The sequence below is a fragment of the Falco biarmicus genome, chromosome 2 (assembly GCF_023638135.1).
Source record: "Falco biarmicus isolate bFalBia1 chromosome 2, bFalBia1.pri, whole genome shotgun sequence".
Taxonomy (NCBI): domain Eukaryota; kingdom Metazoa; phylum Chordata; class Aves; order Falconiformes; family Falconidae; genus Falco; species Falco biarmicus.
In genome coordinates this window covers 8717232-8733373 of record NC_079289.1, presented here as the reverse complement: position 1 = coordinate 8733373, position 16142 = coordinate 8717232, and the positions used below count along the sequence as shown (strand labels likewise).

At 48.1% G+C, this 16142-nt stretch overlaps 1 protein-coding gene across 1 annotated transcript in view; it reads right to left on the bottom strand.

Moving 5' to 3' along the window:
- Nucleotides 1-16142, bottom strand: part of RAB30 (RAB30, member RAS oncogene family) — a 53181-nt gene that overhangs the window by 10176 nt on the left and 26863 nt on the right. Inside the window, exons 2-4 of the mRNA XM_056328570.1 lie at nucleotides 7133-7233; nucleotides 5591-5674; nucleotides 532-715 (exon numbers count right to left, since the gene is read on the bottom strand). Of these exons, the coding sequence (XP_056184545.1) occupies nucleotides 532-715; nucleotides 5591-5674; nucleotides 7133-7225 (361 nt within the window). The 5' untranslated portion in view covers nucleotides 7226-7233. The remainder of the gene's footprint in view (nucleotides 1-531; nucleotides 716-5590; nucleotides 5675-7132; nucleotides 7234-16142) is intronic.

Sequence of the window (16142 nt, the reverse complement as noted above, 5' to 3'; positions counted from 1 at the left end):
TCCCAGGTCCTGAGCTGCTCAAGATGAGGCTCTGGTTGTCCCACAGTTAAAGGTACAGCAACCTGCAGGGATCACCAGCTTGAGCAGATCCTCATATATTGGTAGAGATCCAAGCCGGGAGTCACAAGGGAAACTGCTGTATCCTTAGCTCAGCTAGTAGCTGCACCATCAACACTTTGGTCCCATATGGGACCGAGTGGTGGGAAACATCCACCTCTGCATGCAATAGCCACCGACTTGAGATGGGACCATATCTGTCCTGAACATCACTATCAGCATCATGGGGTTATTTACAGAAGGAATGCTCCAAGCACTACATTTAAGGCATCAGCTGTACCCCGTGCCCACCTGCTGCTACAACTGGTGGGCAACAAGATCTGCCGCACCAGTTCGAGCATCCCACGCCACCAGTTCACACAGATGCCACGTTTTCCTCCCTCCTCCTATCATCTCCATCTGCCACCAACCCCTCCACAGGCACAGCTCACCCCCTCATCACACTACCCCCCACCAGGGACAGTCATCACTTACCCACTAGCACGGTTATGACCTTATTGCTGGCATACTGCTCAATTTCTCGCAGCCACTCAGGGAGGCACCGGAATGATTCCTCGCAGGTGATGTCGTAGGTCAAGATTAACGCGTTAGCACTGCGATAGTAACTCTGTGTGATGGATCGGAATCGTTCTTGTCCTGCTGTGTCCCAGATCTGCAGCTTTTGGCACAATAAGGAAGGGTGATAAAAGGAAAAAAAAATTTTATTTCATAGCAGCACTTTTTTTGACCTAAAAAAAAAAACCTCCAACCCTTCAGGGTAAAACCAATGCTGGGAAAGCATTTAGCTCTTCTTCCCTTTGGCTCCCCTTCCCCAGCATTTTTTGTTTCCTTTCCTGCACTTGTAGATTGAAGCACAAGGCACAAAGTCAGCTGGCACTGCAGCCAACAGCCCCTGGAAGCTGCAGGTCTGCAGGCTTTCACGCGACTTCTGGCATCTCCCTCTGCTGTGGATGCTGCTGGCCTGGGGTTACAATGCCGGCACTGGAGGAAGAAAGTAATTTCTCCTGACCCTGAAGTCAAACCAACAGCAGCATCCATCTCAGAAGAAACAGGAAAGCCTCTCCTCTAGCTCCCAAAGCTAGTTATAATTATCCTGAGATGATGCACTGATGGGTGGGAACCACAGGATCGAAAAAGGAGCTCAGCTTAAGGCTGATCCAAGGACTCTAACACATTTGCTCTCTACAGCTTCACCCATCTCACCCAGTTGCTCACTGCCTGGCTTTCCAACACGTAGAGCTAGTTGACATGTCCTTAACTATATCACAAACTGGTTTGGGTTGGAAGAACCCTTAAAGATCATCCAGTCCCCACCCCCCTGCCATGGGCAGGGACCTTCCACCAGCCCAGGCTGCTCCCAGCCCCGTCCAGCCTGGCCTTGAGCCCTGCCAGGGATGGGGCACCCACAGCTGCTCTGGGCAGCCTGGGCCAGCGCCTTATTACCATCAAAGAGGTCACGAGCATTTGCCAAACCCCCTTGGTCCAGGAAGACAACATACATTTCCCAATACAAACTAAACTCATACTGGTTTTATAATTTGACCATCTGATAGTTTTTGGTGGGTCATCAAAACCTCAGTTCCTCAAAAAGGCAGTCAAAAGAAACAAACATCCAAAATTAAAACATTTCAACATAAAAGAGTACTTCTGTGCTTCTGCTTTTATTTTTTCAAAGCACCCCTCCCTGCAATTAAATATGTGAGATGTTGATTTCCAGCCAGAATCCTGTGTACTTTGGGAAGAAAAAGGTAAAGTATTTGAGATTTTTTCCATATATTCAACAACCCATGACAGAGAAAACTTCATTCTTGCCCAGTTCCAAAGTCGAACTATGCCAGCTACTCATCATAAATGTGTTAGTTTGAAATAAGAGCTTCCAGTAGCAGCTTTCAGATGTGGAGTATGATTTTGAAAAAGTACATTTTTTTCAGAGAAAGTAATCTGTGGCTGGCTTACAGCTCCTGGGCACCTTTGTGCTTAATCTCTTGGCACAGTTGTACTTAAACAGCTGAACGTGGCACCCGCAGTTAAGTGACACACAAACCCATAAGTGAAATTACTTGTACATGAAATTCAGATAATGAACGAGTCTCCATTAAAAAAAAAACATCCTCCAAACTCTGGCAGATGGAAAAATACAGATAATTTTGTCATTGCTCAGCTGTTTTCCCAGGAAGAACATTTACTGATTGGTCTACTGGTTAACTCCAGCTTATATGTGTTTTGCATTTATTGAGAAGATCTCCAAGCAGATAAAAACTTGGTGTATGTTCTTCCACCACTTTAATATTACAGACATTGAAAGCAAAAGGGATTGCCCTGGGGGAGAGGGTTTCTTACAGGCTGCAGTCATGACTTCACCTGGGAGCTGGGTGCAGAAGGCAGGGAAGAGCCCTGGACCTTACAGCCACTGATGAACTTGCTGCACACAAAATGCACATCTCACACTTCACCCCAGCGATTATTTCTGCCAAACAAAACATTTCACAACAGCTGGTTTACACCTATCATTTTTTCAGAGGAACCAAAGGACAGTGCCTGATTTAGCCAGCAGAAAACCTAGAAGTTTATTTTCTTGGAGCCAGCTGATGCTTCCCACTCTCCCAACATCTGCACACACATTTAGCTTTATGGATATGAACATTTCCACCAAGTACAATAAGATCACAGGTCCGTATAGCACAGCCCCCTGCAGCATTGACAATGGTTAGCTTTGACCAGCATGATAACTGCTATCTACTTGGCTCAGATTTGTGTGGCCTCTTTAGTATAGGTGTCACACATCTTTTTGGTTTTATTAGAGAAGCCCAGGCAGATCAAAACTCCCCCAGCTGCACAGTGCTGTCTCGGCTCACCTGTCAGTGAGCTTTAGTAGCCACTCGCATCTGATATGGCTTGCACAGAGCTTTCATGCTAGCAAGTCCCTCTTCACTGACTTCCAACTGCAGTCTTGAAAGCTAGAAAGTATTTTTCCCCAGAAATCCATCATTTATTTTCAAGTCTGAAAACCTTTTCGGTAAACAGGTCTCCTCTCTCATCCTGGATCCCAGCAGACATGCAGGAGATGCTACCAGACACAGAAGCAGAGTCATGGCTTGGGCACTGTTAGATGGGCTAACAGTCAGAGAAGCACCTTGTTTGACCGAGATACTATTTTTATTGCTCTGTGCTCCGACTCATTCCTGCTTTTCCTGCTTGTTAAGTGTTTATTCTCACCAGGACCGCTTACTCAAAAAGTTTCAGCTACAAGATCACTTCCTGAAAGAATTCAGTTTCTCTTTCCGACTCCAGAAGGTTCACTCAGATACCCAAATATATCATACCAAGCTTCCTCCCGAGCTGGTCATTGTGGCTGAGCTCCAGCAACTCCACTTTATTGCACTGGTGAGGTAGGGAGAGGGACTTTGATTAACAACTCAGTATTTGTTATGTGAAACGTAGCTGGTATACCAGCTACTGCTGGCTAAGGCGCTGTGAAACACAAGCCAGCCCCAAAGTGATTACGTGAGCCACTTGGGTGGACACTTGACATTTGCAAGGCAGCAGGGGCTTACCACACTGATGAGTTTTCGTTTAGATTGTAAAGCTTCCCTGAACCATCCTTGTCCCTGAGATAGCCCATGTTGGCACAACTGCTCCCAATATTCTCTTAAGGAGTTTGCATCCTCAGTCCAAGGTAGTCTTATGACAGGATTATGCCATGGGAGCAACAAGTCACACACAGACAGATCCTTCAGGTGAGCTCACCTGTCCAAAATCCAGACCTCAAATATAAATTATGTTCTTAAGGCTTCAGCTGTACTTGGACAAGGAACCAGATGCTTGGAAAAGAGAGCTGTCTTAAATGGATGGAATTTGTTTTTCCCCGAGATTGTTTTTCTCCCTCCATTGATCACGACAATCTTGAGACTGGCCAGCCGGTTTAAGCCAGGTATACAAGGGACAAAATGAACTCCACCTTCAGTGCAGTACTTAATCTATTTACCAGGTTAGATCCTCTGAGCTGCTCCACTGGAGCTGGTTTTGGCTGAAAGAAGCCTCTCTGCTGTCTGAGGAGCCTGGACAAGCAGCATCCATGTCCTGGGCAACCCTGCTACACTAGACACCTGCTAATGACCATCACAACCACTGAGCTAAGCACCAACACCACAGGGGCTACGTGTGATCCTCACTGCTTTCCTGCCTGCAGCTCTGTCCCACTTGCACAGCAATGTGCTGAATATTAACTCTGTCTTTACCAGGTGGAGTGTACTGACCCCTCTTGTCCTTCACCTGCTCAGGCTGGAAGGTCTTCTGGTCAAGGACCATCACTGGCCATAGGTTTGCACAGCTCCTCAGCCTGCTGATATGATCGTGACTTCTCAAATCTGTCCTGAACTTAGGAATACACCACCTGATTTTCTTCTTAAAAACCCTCTGTGCTGAAATACAGGTTAAAAAAAAACCCAAAGATGAAAAAAACCCAAAACACTCCACTGTTTCCATCCCACCACTTACACAAGCTTAAAAATGGGTGTCAATGTCACATGCAGCCACTGCCACACTGCCGCTGCTCTCCTATCTGCTCACTACTAGATTTGATGAAGGCAGCAAGGGGAAAACTGCTGGTTTTCACTTCTATACCCCTGGATTTCATGCAGGCAGAGTAATTCCAGGAGCAGCTCAGGGACCCTGGGCACCTTGACATTACAGGCTCAGATAACCATACTCTTCTCCCATCTCTTAGACACTACTACAGTATCTCTAGTGAAATCTCTAATGAACAAAACTGCACCAACCAACATCTCTGGACGCTGGAACCCAACCATGGATCCCATTAAACCATGAGATTGGTCCCCCCTGTGTTTTGGCCCAGGCAAAGTAGATCTCTGCCAAGTGATGCTCAGGCTTGGTTCGGGAGTTAGCACAGGAACAAGGATGGTTTCCCAGAAGCAGTTTGGTTCCCACCACCCGATTTTTGGAGGATGAAAGAGTTGAAATAGAGGACATTACCCTTCTCAATTCAACCTGTTGACTGAAGCACCAATATTGTGACTATCTCCGCTTCTTCCGAATTCGTAGCTCAGCAGAAGTGGAAGACAAGCCTTTGTTGTATAGAGCTGCAAAAGTCCAGAAGCCTGCTCTCCCCAACAGCTGTCTTGGGAGCTCACAGGAGGTGATCTTCATCAAGCACATCCCAGTGGGAATGCAACAGATTTCTGCTTACCAGAAATGCCATGAGCAGAGGCTGCACTGAAGCACTTCTTTGCGCTTCCTCAACCCCAGCCAGGCACAACCTTAGTGTCTCCTAGGCAAGGACGGAGTTTTGCAAGATCTTCCCTTTCCATTTTCTCCTTTAGAGTAGGTTCTACTGTTAGGACCCTGATGGTAATTGTGGAAAGGGGCACAAAGCCTGTCAGACCCAGCATTGCCTGAGCGATACCAGAAAGCCCTGCACCTCCCCGCATGCCTTCCAGCGGCAGGAGGGCTACAGCAGGAAACCTCAGCTATGGTACTGCCACCCCAGTTTATGCTTAAAACAACAGGCTCCTACCTTTACTTTTTCACCATTTATCTCCACAGTTTTGATCATGAAATCAACGCCAATCGTGGCTCCTTGACCTGGTGGGAAAAGCCCCTGAAAAAAACCAAGAGTCTCGTTAAGCACCTTTCTGTAGCAAGACAAAACTCGCTCTGGGAGCCAATCCTCACCCCTTTTCCATCCTCAGTTATTCCTCCCTTGTCCCCTTCCCCAGGAACTTATTTCCATCACATTTAGAGAGGAAAATGTGACATTTCCCCAGCACAAAGGTTACCATAATTCAACCCCATAGTGTTTTCCCTGCCTACGTGTCCCTAGTAGCGTAGCAAGTCATTGACCTCAGAGGCAGGAAAACGGGAGAAGCAAAGGATCCAGGCAGGCAAAAATAGAGGGGAAAAGCCCTTCTTCTGTGCAGTTGGAAGAGGCAAGGCAAGGGTAAATGAGGACCCTCCATCATACTTCCCAGCATCTTGAAAGAGGTGTGAACACCCATGTGGGATAAGACGCTTTTGCTCATGCGTTTCCTTTCCCCTCCACCACACGCCACAGCATGGAAAGGCATTTCTGGCAGCTCCCAGCACCGGGGCCACAACCCTGATCAGCTTTTTGGGAGCAAAACATGGAGCCAGCCACTACTGGTGCCACAGCAATGGCAAGGGCCAGCACGATGCTGGCAGTATTTGACTACAGCAGCATCAGAAAGGAGCAACAGCAAAGAAAACAAAAAAATAGTAACCAGAGCTTTTTTATTTCTAGTGTCTAGGTCTACAAAGTCATGTTGATTTTGGGGCACATCCATCCCTTACAGCAGCTGCACTGCCAAAGCACAAGCAGCAGAAGTGACCACAGATTTTTGTGGTTAACCCTTTGGGGTTGACTAGTGTTATTGCCACTGGCTGTCACATGCAGTTAAAAGAGTGTAACATCACCACAGCTTTAAAACTACAATTGACAGTGAGGGGGGGTGGAAATTGCTGACAATTCCTAGTGGACAGCGCAACAAGAAACCCACATCTTATGTTTTACAGTGCATCATGCAAAACCTCTTGCCCTGGATGGATCCCAGAAGCTTGGCCCTTTCCCTGTTATTCTGCCACAGAAAAAAGGTCTGGTGTTTAACAGAAGACACTGGACTGACAGCCCAGGACCCAGGTTATTTACTTATCTACTAATGGCAAGTAACAGGGAGAGCTTTGTGCAGCGAGGGATGGGGGGGAGAAGGCACACAGGAACACACTAGGAGACATGCTGGTCCTTGTAACCGACCCAGAGCACCCCTAAATCGGCGTTGACCCAGCGGATTTCAGAGGGGACCTTCCATCTTCGGAGAGGGATGAACTTTCTCCAGCGCAAGATCCCCAACTGGGCCAAGTACAGCACTAGGTACAATGTGCTGCTTGTGCCAGTATGTTGCTATAGGTGATGCATGCACGAACAGGGTGGACAACAAAATATTCTGGAGCCACGATGCCAGCAGCGCCCTCTGCACAAAGCCACAGGCTCCCATCCCAGTGCTACCTCGACATCCCACATCCAAGAAGCAGCCAACCTTACCTGAGTGAAGCGACGGACTAAGCAGGTCTTCCCCACACCGGCGTTGCCGATTAAAACAATTTTGAAGAGGAAATCATAATCTTCCATACTCATTTACGCAGCTGCAAGAGAGACAGAGAGTGCAACACGACATGAACCAAGGCAGTGGGGAAATGCCTTTTTATTCCTGCTGAACTTTACTCCTCCAAATACTCAGAACAAAGGTCTCCTGGCATGTGTAAGGCTCCTCAGATAACAGAGAAGAGTCCTTCCCACTCCAAGTTGGGGCATCCACGTAGTCCAGCATCAGCTGCTGTGAAACCTTGGCCACGTTTTGGCTTCCCTGCTGTCTCACCTGGCTGCCCACAAATTAGAGATGCCACTGTTCAGCTTTCCAAGCAATGCTCCACAAGCCCAAGCCACTGTTTTCTAGATTTCCCAAAGCATTTGTTTCACTTTTAACTATGTGAGTTCCAAAGGACAGCATGGACTTTGCCACATTGTCTGAGGGGATCATGCAATTTATTTCTGTTAGGGCAACACCAGAAGCTTCCCATGAGGTCCTCCAGGAGGGCACTGGGTACCCACAGAGCAGGGCTGAGGTGCACATGAGGGCAGAACAGATGGGGAAATTAAAATAATGATAAAAGCAGCAGCATTTGCTTAGAAGACAGAAAAAGCTTATTTGCTAAAATGATAGTGGTGAGTAGTGTAAGAGTTCAGCTGAAGTACACTAAGAGACATTTCTAAAAAAGAAGAAATAATAGATACTATTAGGAATATTACTACTACTACGATAATTTTCTTAATTTTTGTGAAGACAACTTGCTTGGTGTAAAGCTCAAATGGAAGTGAACACAGAGGAGCCTGGGGGGTCCCCAGCACACATCCCTCACCAAGTCCAACCTCCTTAGCAGGATGCAGAGACTGAAGTTTCAGCAACCTTGCAGGAGATGAGCAGGATTGCCTACATGGGGGAAGGTCTATAGGGCTTCAAGTGTGGGGAGGACTGAACAGATAAACGTAGAGTTTGCTGTGGCTCAGCAAGGCACGAGGGATGAATATCCACACCCCCCATCTCCAAGGGTACCACTGACACCATTACCAGAGAAGGGGTCTGTAACCTTCGAGAAAAACAACAACCAGAAGAGACTCAGGTGGAGATTTCAGGCAGACAGAAAAACCTAGACAAGGGAGCAGAAGGGCAGTGTCCAAACCCAGCTGCATCAGGGAGGATCCAGGTATTATATGTGGCATCAGAAACGTGTCCTCAAGTCTGGTCTGGGGTAATGACATAAAAGACATCAGTAAAGAGACAGATTTACAAGCCATCAGTTGAGATACCAGGTAAGGCGACACCTAAGCATTGGTACCTAACCCACCAGTACCTATAGATTAGGCACTGGATGGGGAGATTGAGCCAAAGACGGGAAGCATAGAAGATGGGGTGTGCGGGGGGAAGGAGTACTATGAAATTGCTATACCCAGTAAAGACCCAGATTGCTTAAAGAGTTTCTACAGAGCTGACAAAGGCAGCAAATGCAGCATGGGTGAAACAAGCCTCTCACATGCAGCCCAAAGGCAGAGTGCCCTCTCCCGCTGCCTCCAAAGGTCCTTTCTTGGGAGGGTTCATTGCCAGAAGGCCCCAGCTACTGACCCCAATCCCACCATATAGCTGTGATAGGCTTATGGTCACACAGCCAGAGTACAAGATAAAACTGTGATGGTCTGGGTCTTCCCGGCAGGGCACGTGGAAATGTCTCTCCAAACGGTCTGGGGGACCTGAAGGCAAAAGAAGTGGAAGACTGACTCAGCTGCTTCACATCTAGATGATCTTTGCCCTTTCCAGCAGCCTAAAAAAAGATAACCACACCAATTAATGACTAATGATCTGCATCACATCAGCAGATGGTTAGTAGGGACATGGCTGAGTCACTACGCAGACGTGTCACTTCACCCCGGCTAGTGACACAGCACAGCACTTGCCCTGCTGCTGCATCTCTGGGCTGGAGCTATGGTCCCCTGCAAAGTGCTACCAAACGGCGGCAACTGGAGCTGTCCTGAGGATGCTCTAACCTCACCCTGCTCCAACACGCAAGACCTTGCAGCTCCCTCCTTACTCTTAACACAGTGAAAGAATGGGACCTTAAAGAGTAGCCTCAAAAACAAACAAACAAAAAAAACCCAAAAAACCAAAAAACAAACAAAAAAAGCAGCCCTTTTTTATTTCCTGGTGTTATTTTCTGTAATCATTCCGTGACTGGCTTTCCCAGAATGGGACTGGATAACACCAACATTAAGAACATGTTGACGGTGCTCTTACAATGAAGGCTAAATGTTAATATATGGTTTCAAGCTTTCACACGAGCCAATGTGAAGAAAAATGTGATCATCCACTAAAAGCTATTTCAAGACTAACGAGACTTACTCAGCACTGGATAATTATCCCTGGGATGTTTCAAATCCCAGAGGGCACTGCTCCCCCCTGGAGGGATTTCAGTTCTATTACTTGTACCCTAAACAATCCAACATTCAAATTTATCTTCTCAGGAAGTTTAAAAATAAACTTCCTCTGCAGATCTTTGAGCTCAGAAATGCTAAATGGCTCAGACATACCCTAGAGTTATGTCTGATCCCCTTCATTAGCCTTCAAGACTAATCATATGTGATAATGACCCCAAAGGGGAACTGAAAGATGAGCCAAGGCCGTAAGACAAACAACGCGACAATGAGATTAAATGCCAGGACTGAAGAGACACAAAAAGCAGGGAGAAAGCAAAGGAAGCAGCAAGGGAGAGAGAGAGAGGAGTCATTTGGGAGGTGGAGTGGGCAGGTGAGGTTGGTTGTCGCTGCCCTGCCACTCATGTTGGTCCAAACTGGTGTTTCTCCCTCTGATGTGCACACATGGAGCCTGCCACGCCGTCAGTGCCGAACACAAACATTGCATCAGTTATCATTACGAAATCTTCTCCTCCTGCAAGCACAGCCTTTCAGCCAAGTGACCTTTGCTGCTGACTCAGGCTCACGCAACCCTCCCGCTCCCCAGGGAAGATGTGTCTCAACCTCTGCCCAGCTTGCCACGGCTGGGGAATGTGCATCTCAGCAATACATCACACTTTGAATTATGTTTAGAAAAAAAAAAATAATGCAGAATGCAACTGGTTTTGTTTTCTCAGGGGATTTTTTTTTGCATTTTTTTTTCCTTTCTGTCTTTTTGTGTTTGCAGGCACAGGGCTCTGCCTTGCATCCCTGCAGTGGTTTACAGCGTTAAGGCCACAGCTGCCTGTCCCACCCTTTGGCAGAGACAAGGCTCTGCAGCAAGGGCAGGGGACAGGATGCCTGTCCATGCCTCAGCCACCCCTCACCACATCCATTTAAATCACAAACAGGGCTGGCTACAGCACAGATACATGCCCTATCATGACATGAATCAGAAGCAGCGCCCAAGACTGGCAGCAGGGCAGAAAACTGGGTTTCATAGCAGTTTTTCCCAGAGGCAGTTTATACAGCTCCCACCCCAACCAGCCCCAGTGGCTCATGACCCTGCTGGGCTGCTCCCGCCAGCCTCACAGGGTATCAGTTTTGCAAGGTTTTAATTCATTTACATCACTGCTCTGCCGCACTCCATCACACGGCTCCATGCACAGTCACCGTGGGCAGGAAGAGGGGCCAGGAGGGATAAATCAAAGCAGGGTGACCACCTGGAGAGGTGGTCCATCAGCAGGAGCGCAGCTGAAGGACAGCAGGACATGTTTTAGGCTTAGCTGGTTTTCTTTACTTGGGCAAGACAGTGCAGTAAACACTCCTGGTATTTTTTGATTATTAATTCCAATTCAACCAAAAAACTGGTAAGATCCAGCCCAACCAAAAGCACAGGAACTAGAGGCTTTCACCTCTCCTTCCCCCCCCAAACAAGCTCATACAAGGAAGCTCCACCTCCCATGGAGACACCTGAAAAAGGAGGCACAGAAGCCATGGGCTGCCTTCCCCATGCAGCAAGCACTGCTGCAAAGGTAGACATGCACCAGTCCTTCCTGCTTCTCCCAGTGTCTTGATTGCTAGGAACTCTCCCATAGCGTGGTCAGCAGGACTGGGTCCTCTCTTTCAGCCTGCCATGGGCTCTTCGCTGCTAGATGTGGGACAGCAGCACAGCTGATGGAGGACGAAGACCCACCCCCACCTGCTTCTCCTGTTTACCACAAGCCACAAGGCAAGGAGTTGATTCACAATAAATAGACGCTTCAGAGAATATCCGGGTATTCATTTATTCCCCTACATGATGTCCTCTCCCGGAATTTGCTCCATTCACCTCTTAGTTTTCCTTGATCCACTTTAGTTTACCTGACAGTGTTTATCATCATCATCCGAACCAGTTGTTTTATCTTTTTGCGGTGTTTTTTCAACCCATTAGTTTGGATGGGCACAGAGGATTCCCTCGTCATCTCCGACCATGCCAGGCTCAGCCTCTTTGGATACCAACTAAGCGGCAGAAGCACAGTGCAAAGGTTCAAATACTACCTGGGAAACAGGAATGACTGTGGAGCGATCAAGTTCTCCTTCAAAGGGATAAAACCACTATTCTGCCTGTCCCTCATCGGCTTTTACAGCTGCACCACCAGCCTTTGCACAAAACAACCAGCAAGTATGAGAGAGGTTTTTAGCTGATAAAGAAATCTCTGGCATTTCTCTGAACTCCTCTGCTCAATGGAGATTTCCACCTCTAGGCATGAACAGAGCAGGCTCTATGATGATGATTTTGCCCCAGTTGTTTTGGCTCACGGAGCCAAAACCAGAGTAGGACACTTCAAAAGAGCGAGCCTGTCTCAGTCAACTGCAAGGGCTGGCATCCTCTGCCTGTCTTTTGCCCTCCCTGGAGATCACAAGATAACACATGCTCAAGAAACACAATGGACAGCCTTCATCTGAGGTCAAAAACCTTTCATGTCTAAAAGAATGTTTTGATGCCCTCATTTTAGAACAAAACAGAAACAACCTGTTTCTAAACCTTCATGACATCTCAGTCCTCTTCTGAGTCAGAGGCACAGGAACCATGGAGCAACAGTTCCTACCTCCTCATGGCCAGGTGACAACCGAAGAAGGGAGTATTGGGGCACATCATGGCACCACCTTCTCTCCCCACTAGTCTCTCATAGAGTTTCATTTTCTGTAGCCTGAAGAGGCACCAGAAGACTTCACGAGCATGTCTTGCTTACGAGCCATGGCCAGGGGACCACCATTCCCAAATCAGAACGGGTCAAATCAGAGCAGGCTTAGCACAGCCAGGTGATGCAGACCCGTGTATAGATATAGAATCATAGAATCACTTAGGTTGGAAAAAACCTTCAAGATCAGGTCCAACCATTAACCTAATACTGCCAAGTCTACCACTAAACCATGTCCCTAAGCACCACATCTACACAGCTTTTAAATACCTCCAGGGATGGGGGCTCAACCGCTTCCCTGGGCAGCCTGTTCCAATGCTTGATCACCCGTTTGGCGAATACCATTTTTCCTAATCTCCAATCTAAACCTCCCCTGGTAAAACTTGAAGCTGTTTCCTCTTGTCCTGTCGCTTCTTACTCAGGAGAAGACAGACAGCCACCTCACTGCAGCCTCCTGCCAGGCAGCTGTAGAGAGCGATAAGGTCCCCCCTCAGCCTCCTTTTCTCTGGGTTAAACGCCCCCAGTTCCATCAGCTGCCCCCCCCGAGCTGTGCCGCAGCCCCTTCCCCAGCCCCTGCCCGGCTCTGGACACGCTCCAGCCCCTCCGGGTCTGTCTGGGGGTGAGGGGCCCAACGCTGACCCCAGGGCTCGAGGGGCGGCCGCACCAGGGCCCGGCACAGGGGGACGGGCACTGCCTGGCCCTGCTGGCCACGCTGCTGCTGACACCGGCCAGGGCGCTGCTGGCCGCCGTGGCCACCTGGGCACACTGGGGGCTCATGCCCAGCCGGCTGCCGACCAGCCCCCCCAGGCCCTTCCCCGCCGGGCAGTTCCCAGCCCCCTGCCCCCAGCCCGCAGCGCTGTGGGGGGCTGGTGTGACCCACGGGCAGGGCCCGGCACTCAGCCCTGTTGGGCCTCATACAACTGGCCTCGGCCCCTCGGCCCGGCCTGCCCAGACCCCCTGCAGAGCCCCCTGCCCCCCAGCAGGTCACACTGCCCCCAGCTCGTGTCCTCTGCAAACCCACTGGGGGTGTGCTCCAGCCCCTCGTCCAGGTCATCGATGAAGATACTGAACAGAACTGGCCCCAGTACTGAGCCCTGAGGGACCCTACTTGTGACTGGCCACCAACTGGATTTATCTTCATTCACCACCCCTCTTTGGATCTGACCATCCAGCCATGTTTTTACCCAGAAAAGAGACGAGTTAAAAAAAAAACAAAAAAAACCCACAACAACACACCACACACAACAGAAACCACCAGACAACATCAAAAACCCAAAACCTAACTGCACTATCCGCAGCTGCAAAGGCTTCTCCACATTTAGGGATAAAGACTGAAACTATATTAAGCCAGGAACACTGATAATTTGCACCTCAGTTCTATCCCACCTCAAATCCTCATTTACAACCTACTGCTTCAATTAGGTACGGAGAAGGAGCTGCAGTCTCTTCTACCTGCTGGATCTAACCAGTAGGTCAGGGTGGGTTTTGATGTATTTATACAGTTCTTAATGAACAAGTATTCTCTGTTCTTCATCATCCAACAGCTATAAACAAAAATAAATTTACCTAAATATCTCAAGTTCAAACAGCAGCAGTTATGTGTACAGATATTACATTAATTGCACATGCCATATGAGCCAGGAAATTCAAAGCTAAGGCTAGTATTTCAAGCAGAAAATTATTCCTTGTGGGCCAGAAAAATTGCAGGGAACTCATGTCTGGACATGCTGCTGCATTACGTAACTCAGGATAAAATATTTTAATTTCCAAAGCACCTGCCAACCCAAGCAGGCTCCTGCACTTGGCAAGCACAAGCCCAGCTCATGCCCTTCTGCAAACAAGCAGCCTGGGTGACTTCCTTCTGCTGCCTTTTCCACCTTCCTCTCACTCCTCATCTCTACAAGGTTTAATTTCACTTCCATTTATACTGGAAAGATGGAGAGACTTCATCCCCGTGAAAGCCTGGATCACCTGTGCCTCTGTGCTGCTGGTGCCAAAGCCACCAGCACTTGGGATCCATGCCATCAGCTTGGTGTGACATTAACACTCTGAGGATGTCTTTCCCTAATTCAAGGGAGAAAAGATCTATTGCAGGCACCTGGGATTGCAGAGTCCAGCATTTCCCATCACACTTGCCACTCCAGGTGAGCCATATCCAGTTGCCTGTGCACTGGCAATCCAAAATATGGGTCTTTATCAAGGATGGTCCCCTCATAGGAAGGGAGAAGGTCCTGAGTACAGAAACACCACACCTCTAAGCATAATTTCCCAGGCATAGCAGCTTTTGTCCCGCACACACATCACCTACAATTAGGGCAGACACCTCCGTGGTGTACTGGGCTTTCAGTGTGTCCATGCTACCACTGAGAAATCCAGACTCCATGAGTCTATTCAACGCTTCCAGGAGGCATCAAGCAGCCACACATGCAGTGCAGGGAAGCGTGGGGCTTCCCCGTGCACGGCAGCCCTGTCAGCACCGGCTGCCCAGCTGCCAGTCTTTCAGAAGGGTAGACTCATTTAAAAAAGCAAATTGCATCCAAACTTTCCAGCTGGAAAAAGCAGTATATTATGAAAACCTTAGCCCTAACCCCATTTGGGGTGATTTCTGCTCCTCAACCCTTTGCTCAGAATATTTCAGCTACAAAAACCAAGTAAGCCAAGTAGGTACAAGTTCTCATGTACCACAGATGTGGTTTATCCCATAGATAGATTTCTACAAAGAACAGGAAAGCTAAAGCTAAGGGGTTTTGCATCCATGACCACACAGAGTACACAGCCCTTCCCCTTACCTCTTTTGCCACCAGGGAAAAAATTGCAGCTCGCTGGGCTACTTGGATCAGGTCATGGCTCATAGGTTACTTGGCTGCCAGGAGCTTGTGCAAGTGCTATGGAGGAACCTACTGACCAGCAGTTACAGGCGCTTCACCATGAAACAAGCTGGTAAATCCAGCACCAGTATCATCCCAAGGAAGAGCCTGGAACAGGATCTCTGTTTTACTGGGCAGTGTTTGGGTTGGACACATCCCTGAGGATCTCGGCGCCACCAAAGGCTCTTCAGGAAAGACCAGGCAAGTCACAGCTTCTGCAATCTAGTGTCCTCATTTAACTTTCCCACCTCTTGGAGGGAGGAGAGACCCAGTGACATTTGTAACACACTTCAGCGCTGGCAACAGCCATGGAAATGCAAAAGATCACTTGCAAACAGCAAGTTATATTCCATCACATAAATCTGAGGATTGAACTGTTAATCAGTGATGATTCTCCTCACACAGATAAACAAACTCATCCAATTTCTGCATTACTTAGGAAAAATGAGATACATACAGTACTTGCAAAATAAAACATAGAAAATTAATTTCTTTAGGACTGATAAAACAAATGCTGACACATACATCCACAATGTCACGACAGTGGCTGACCAAACCACGCACCACCAGCAGCACGCCCAGATAACACACCATCTTCAGAAAACCATTTCCAAGCACGAGAACAGGCCAGCACTCCATTAACCCGCCGAATCTGGGTCCTGGCTGCCAAAAAAAGTCAGTGCAACCTTAACACATGCTTTTACAAACATCTTTTAAGACATGCCTAGACATGGAGACCCAATAGTGCATGCTCAAAACAACACCCTGCTGGTTTTGGCCACGTTTTAGCAAATTATGTGACCACCAAGCTGTGGGCTCTGCAGCAACACATTTTTGCATGGAAGCAGTTAAAGACTCAGCCAGCACAGCAGACAGGCTGTCTTCCAAGTGTGGAAAACTGCATTGCCAGAAATCCAGCCAAAAATGCTGTTTTATCCACTCAAAAACAAAAGCCTCTTCCCAAAGGAAAAAAAAAAAAACCCACAAAGTTATTTTTTAAAA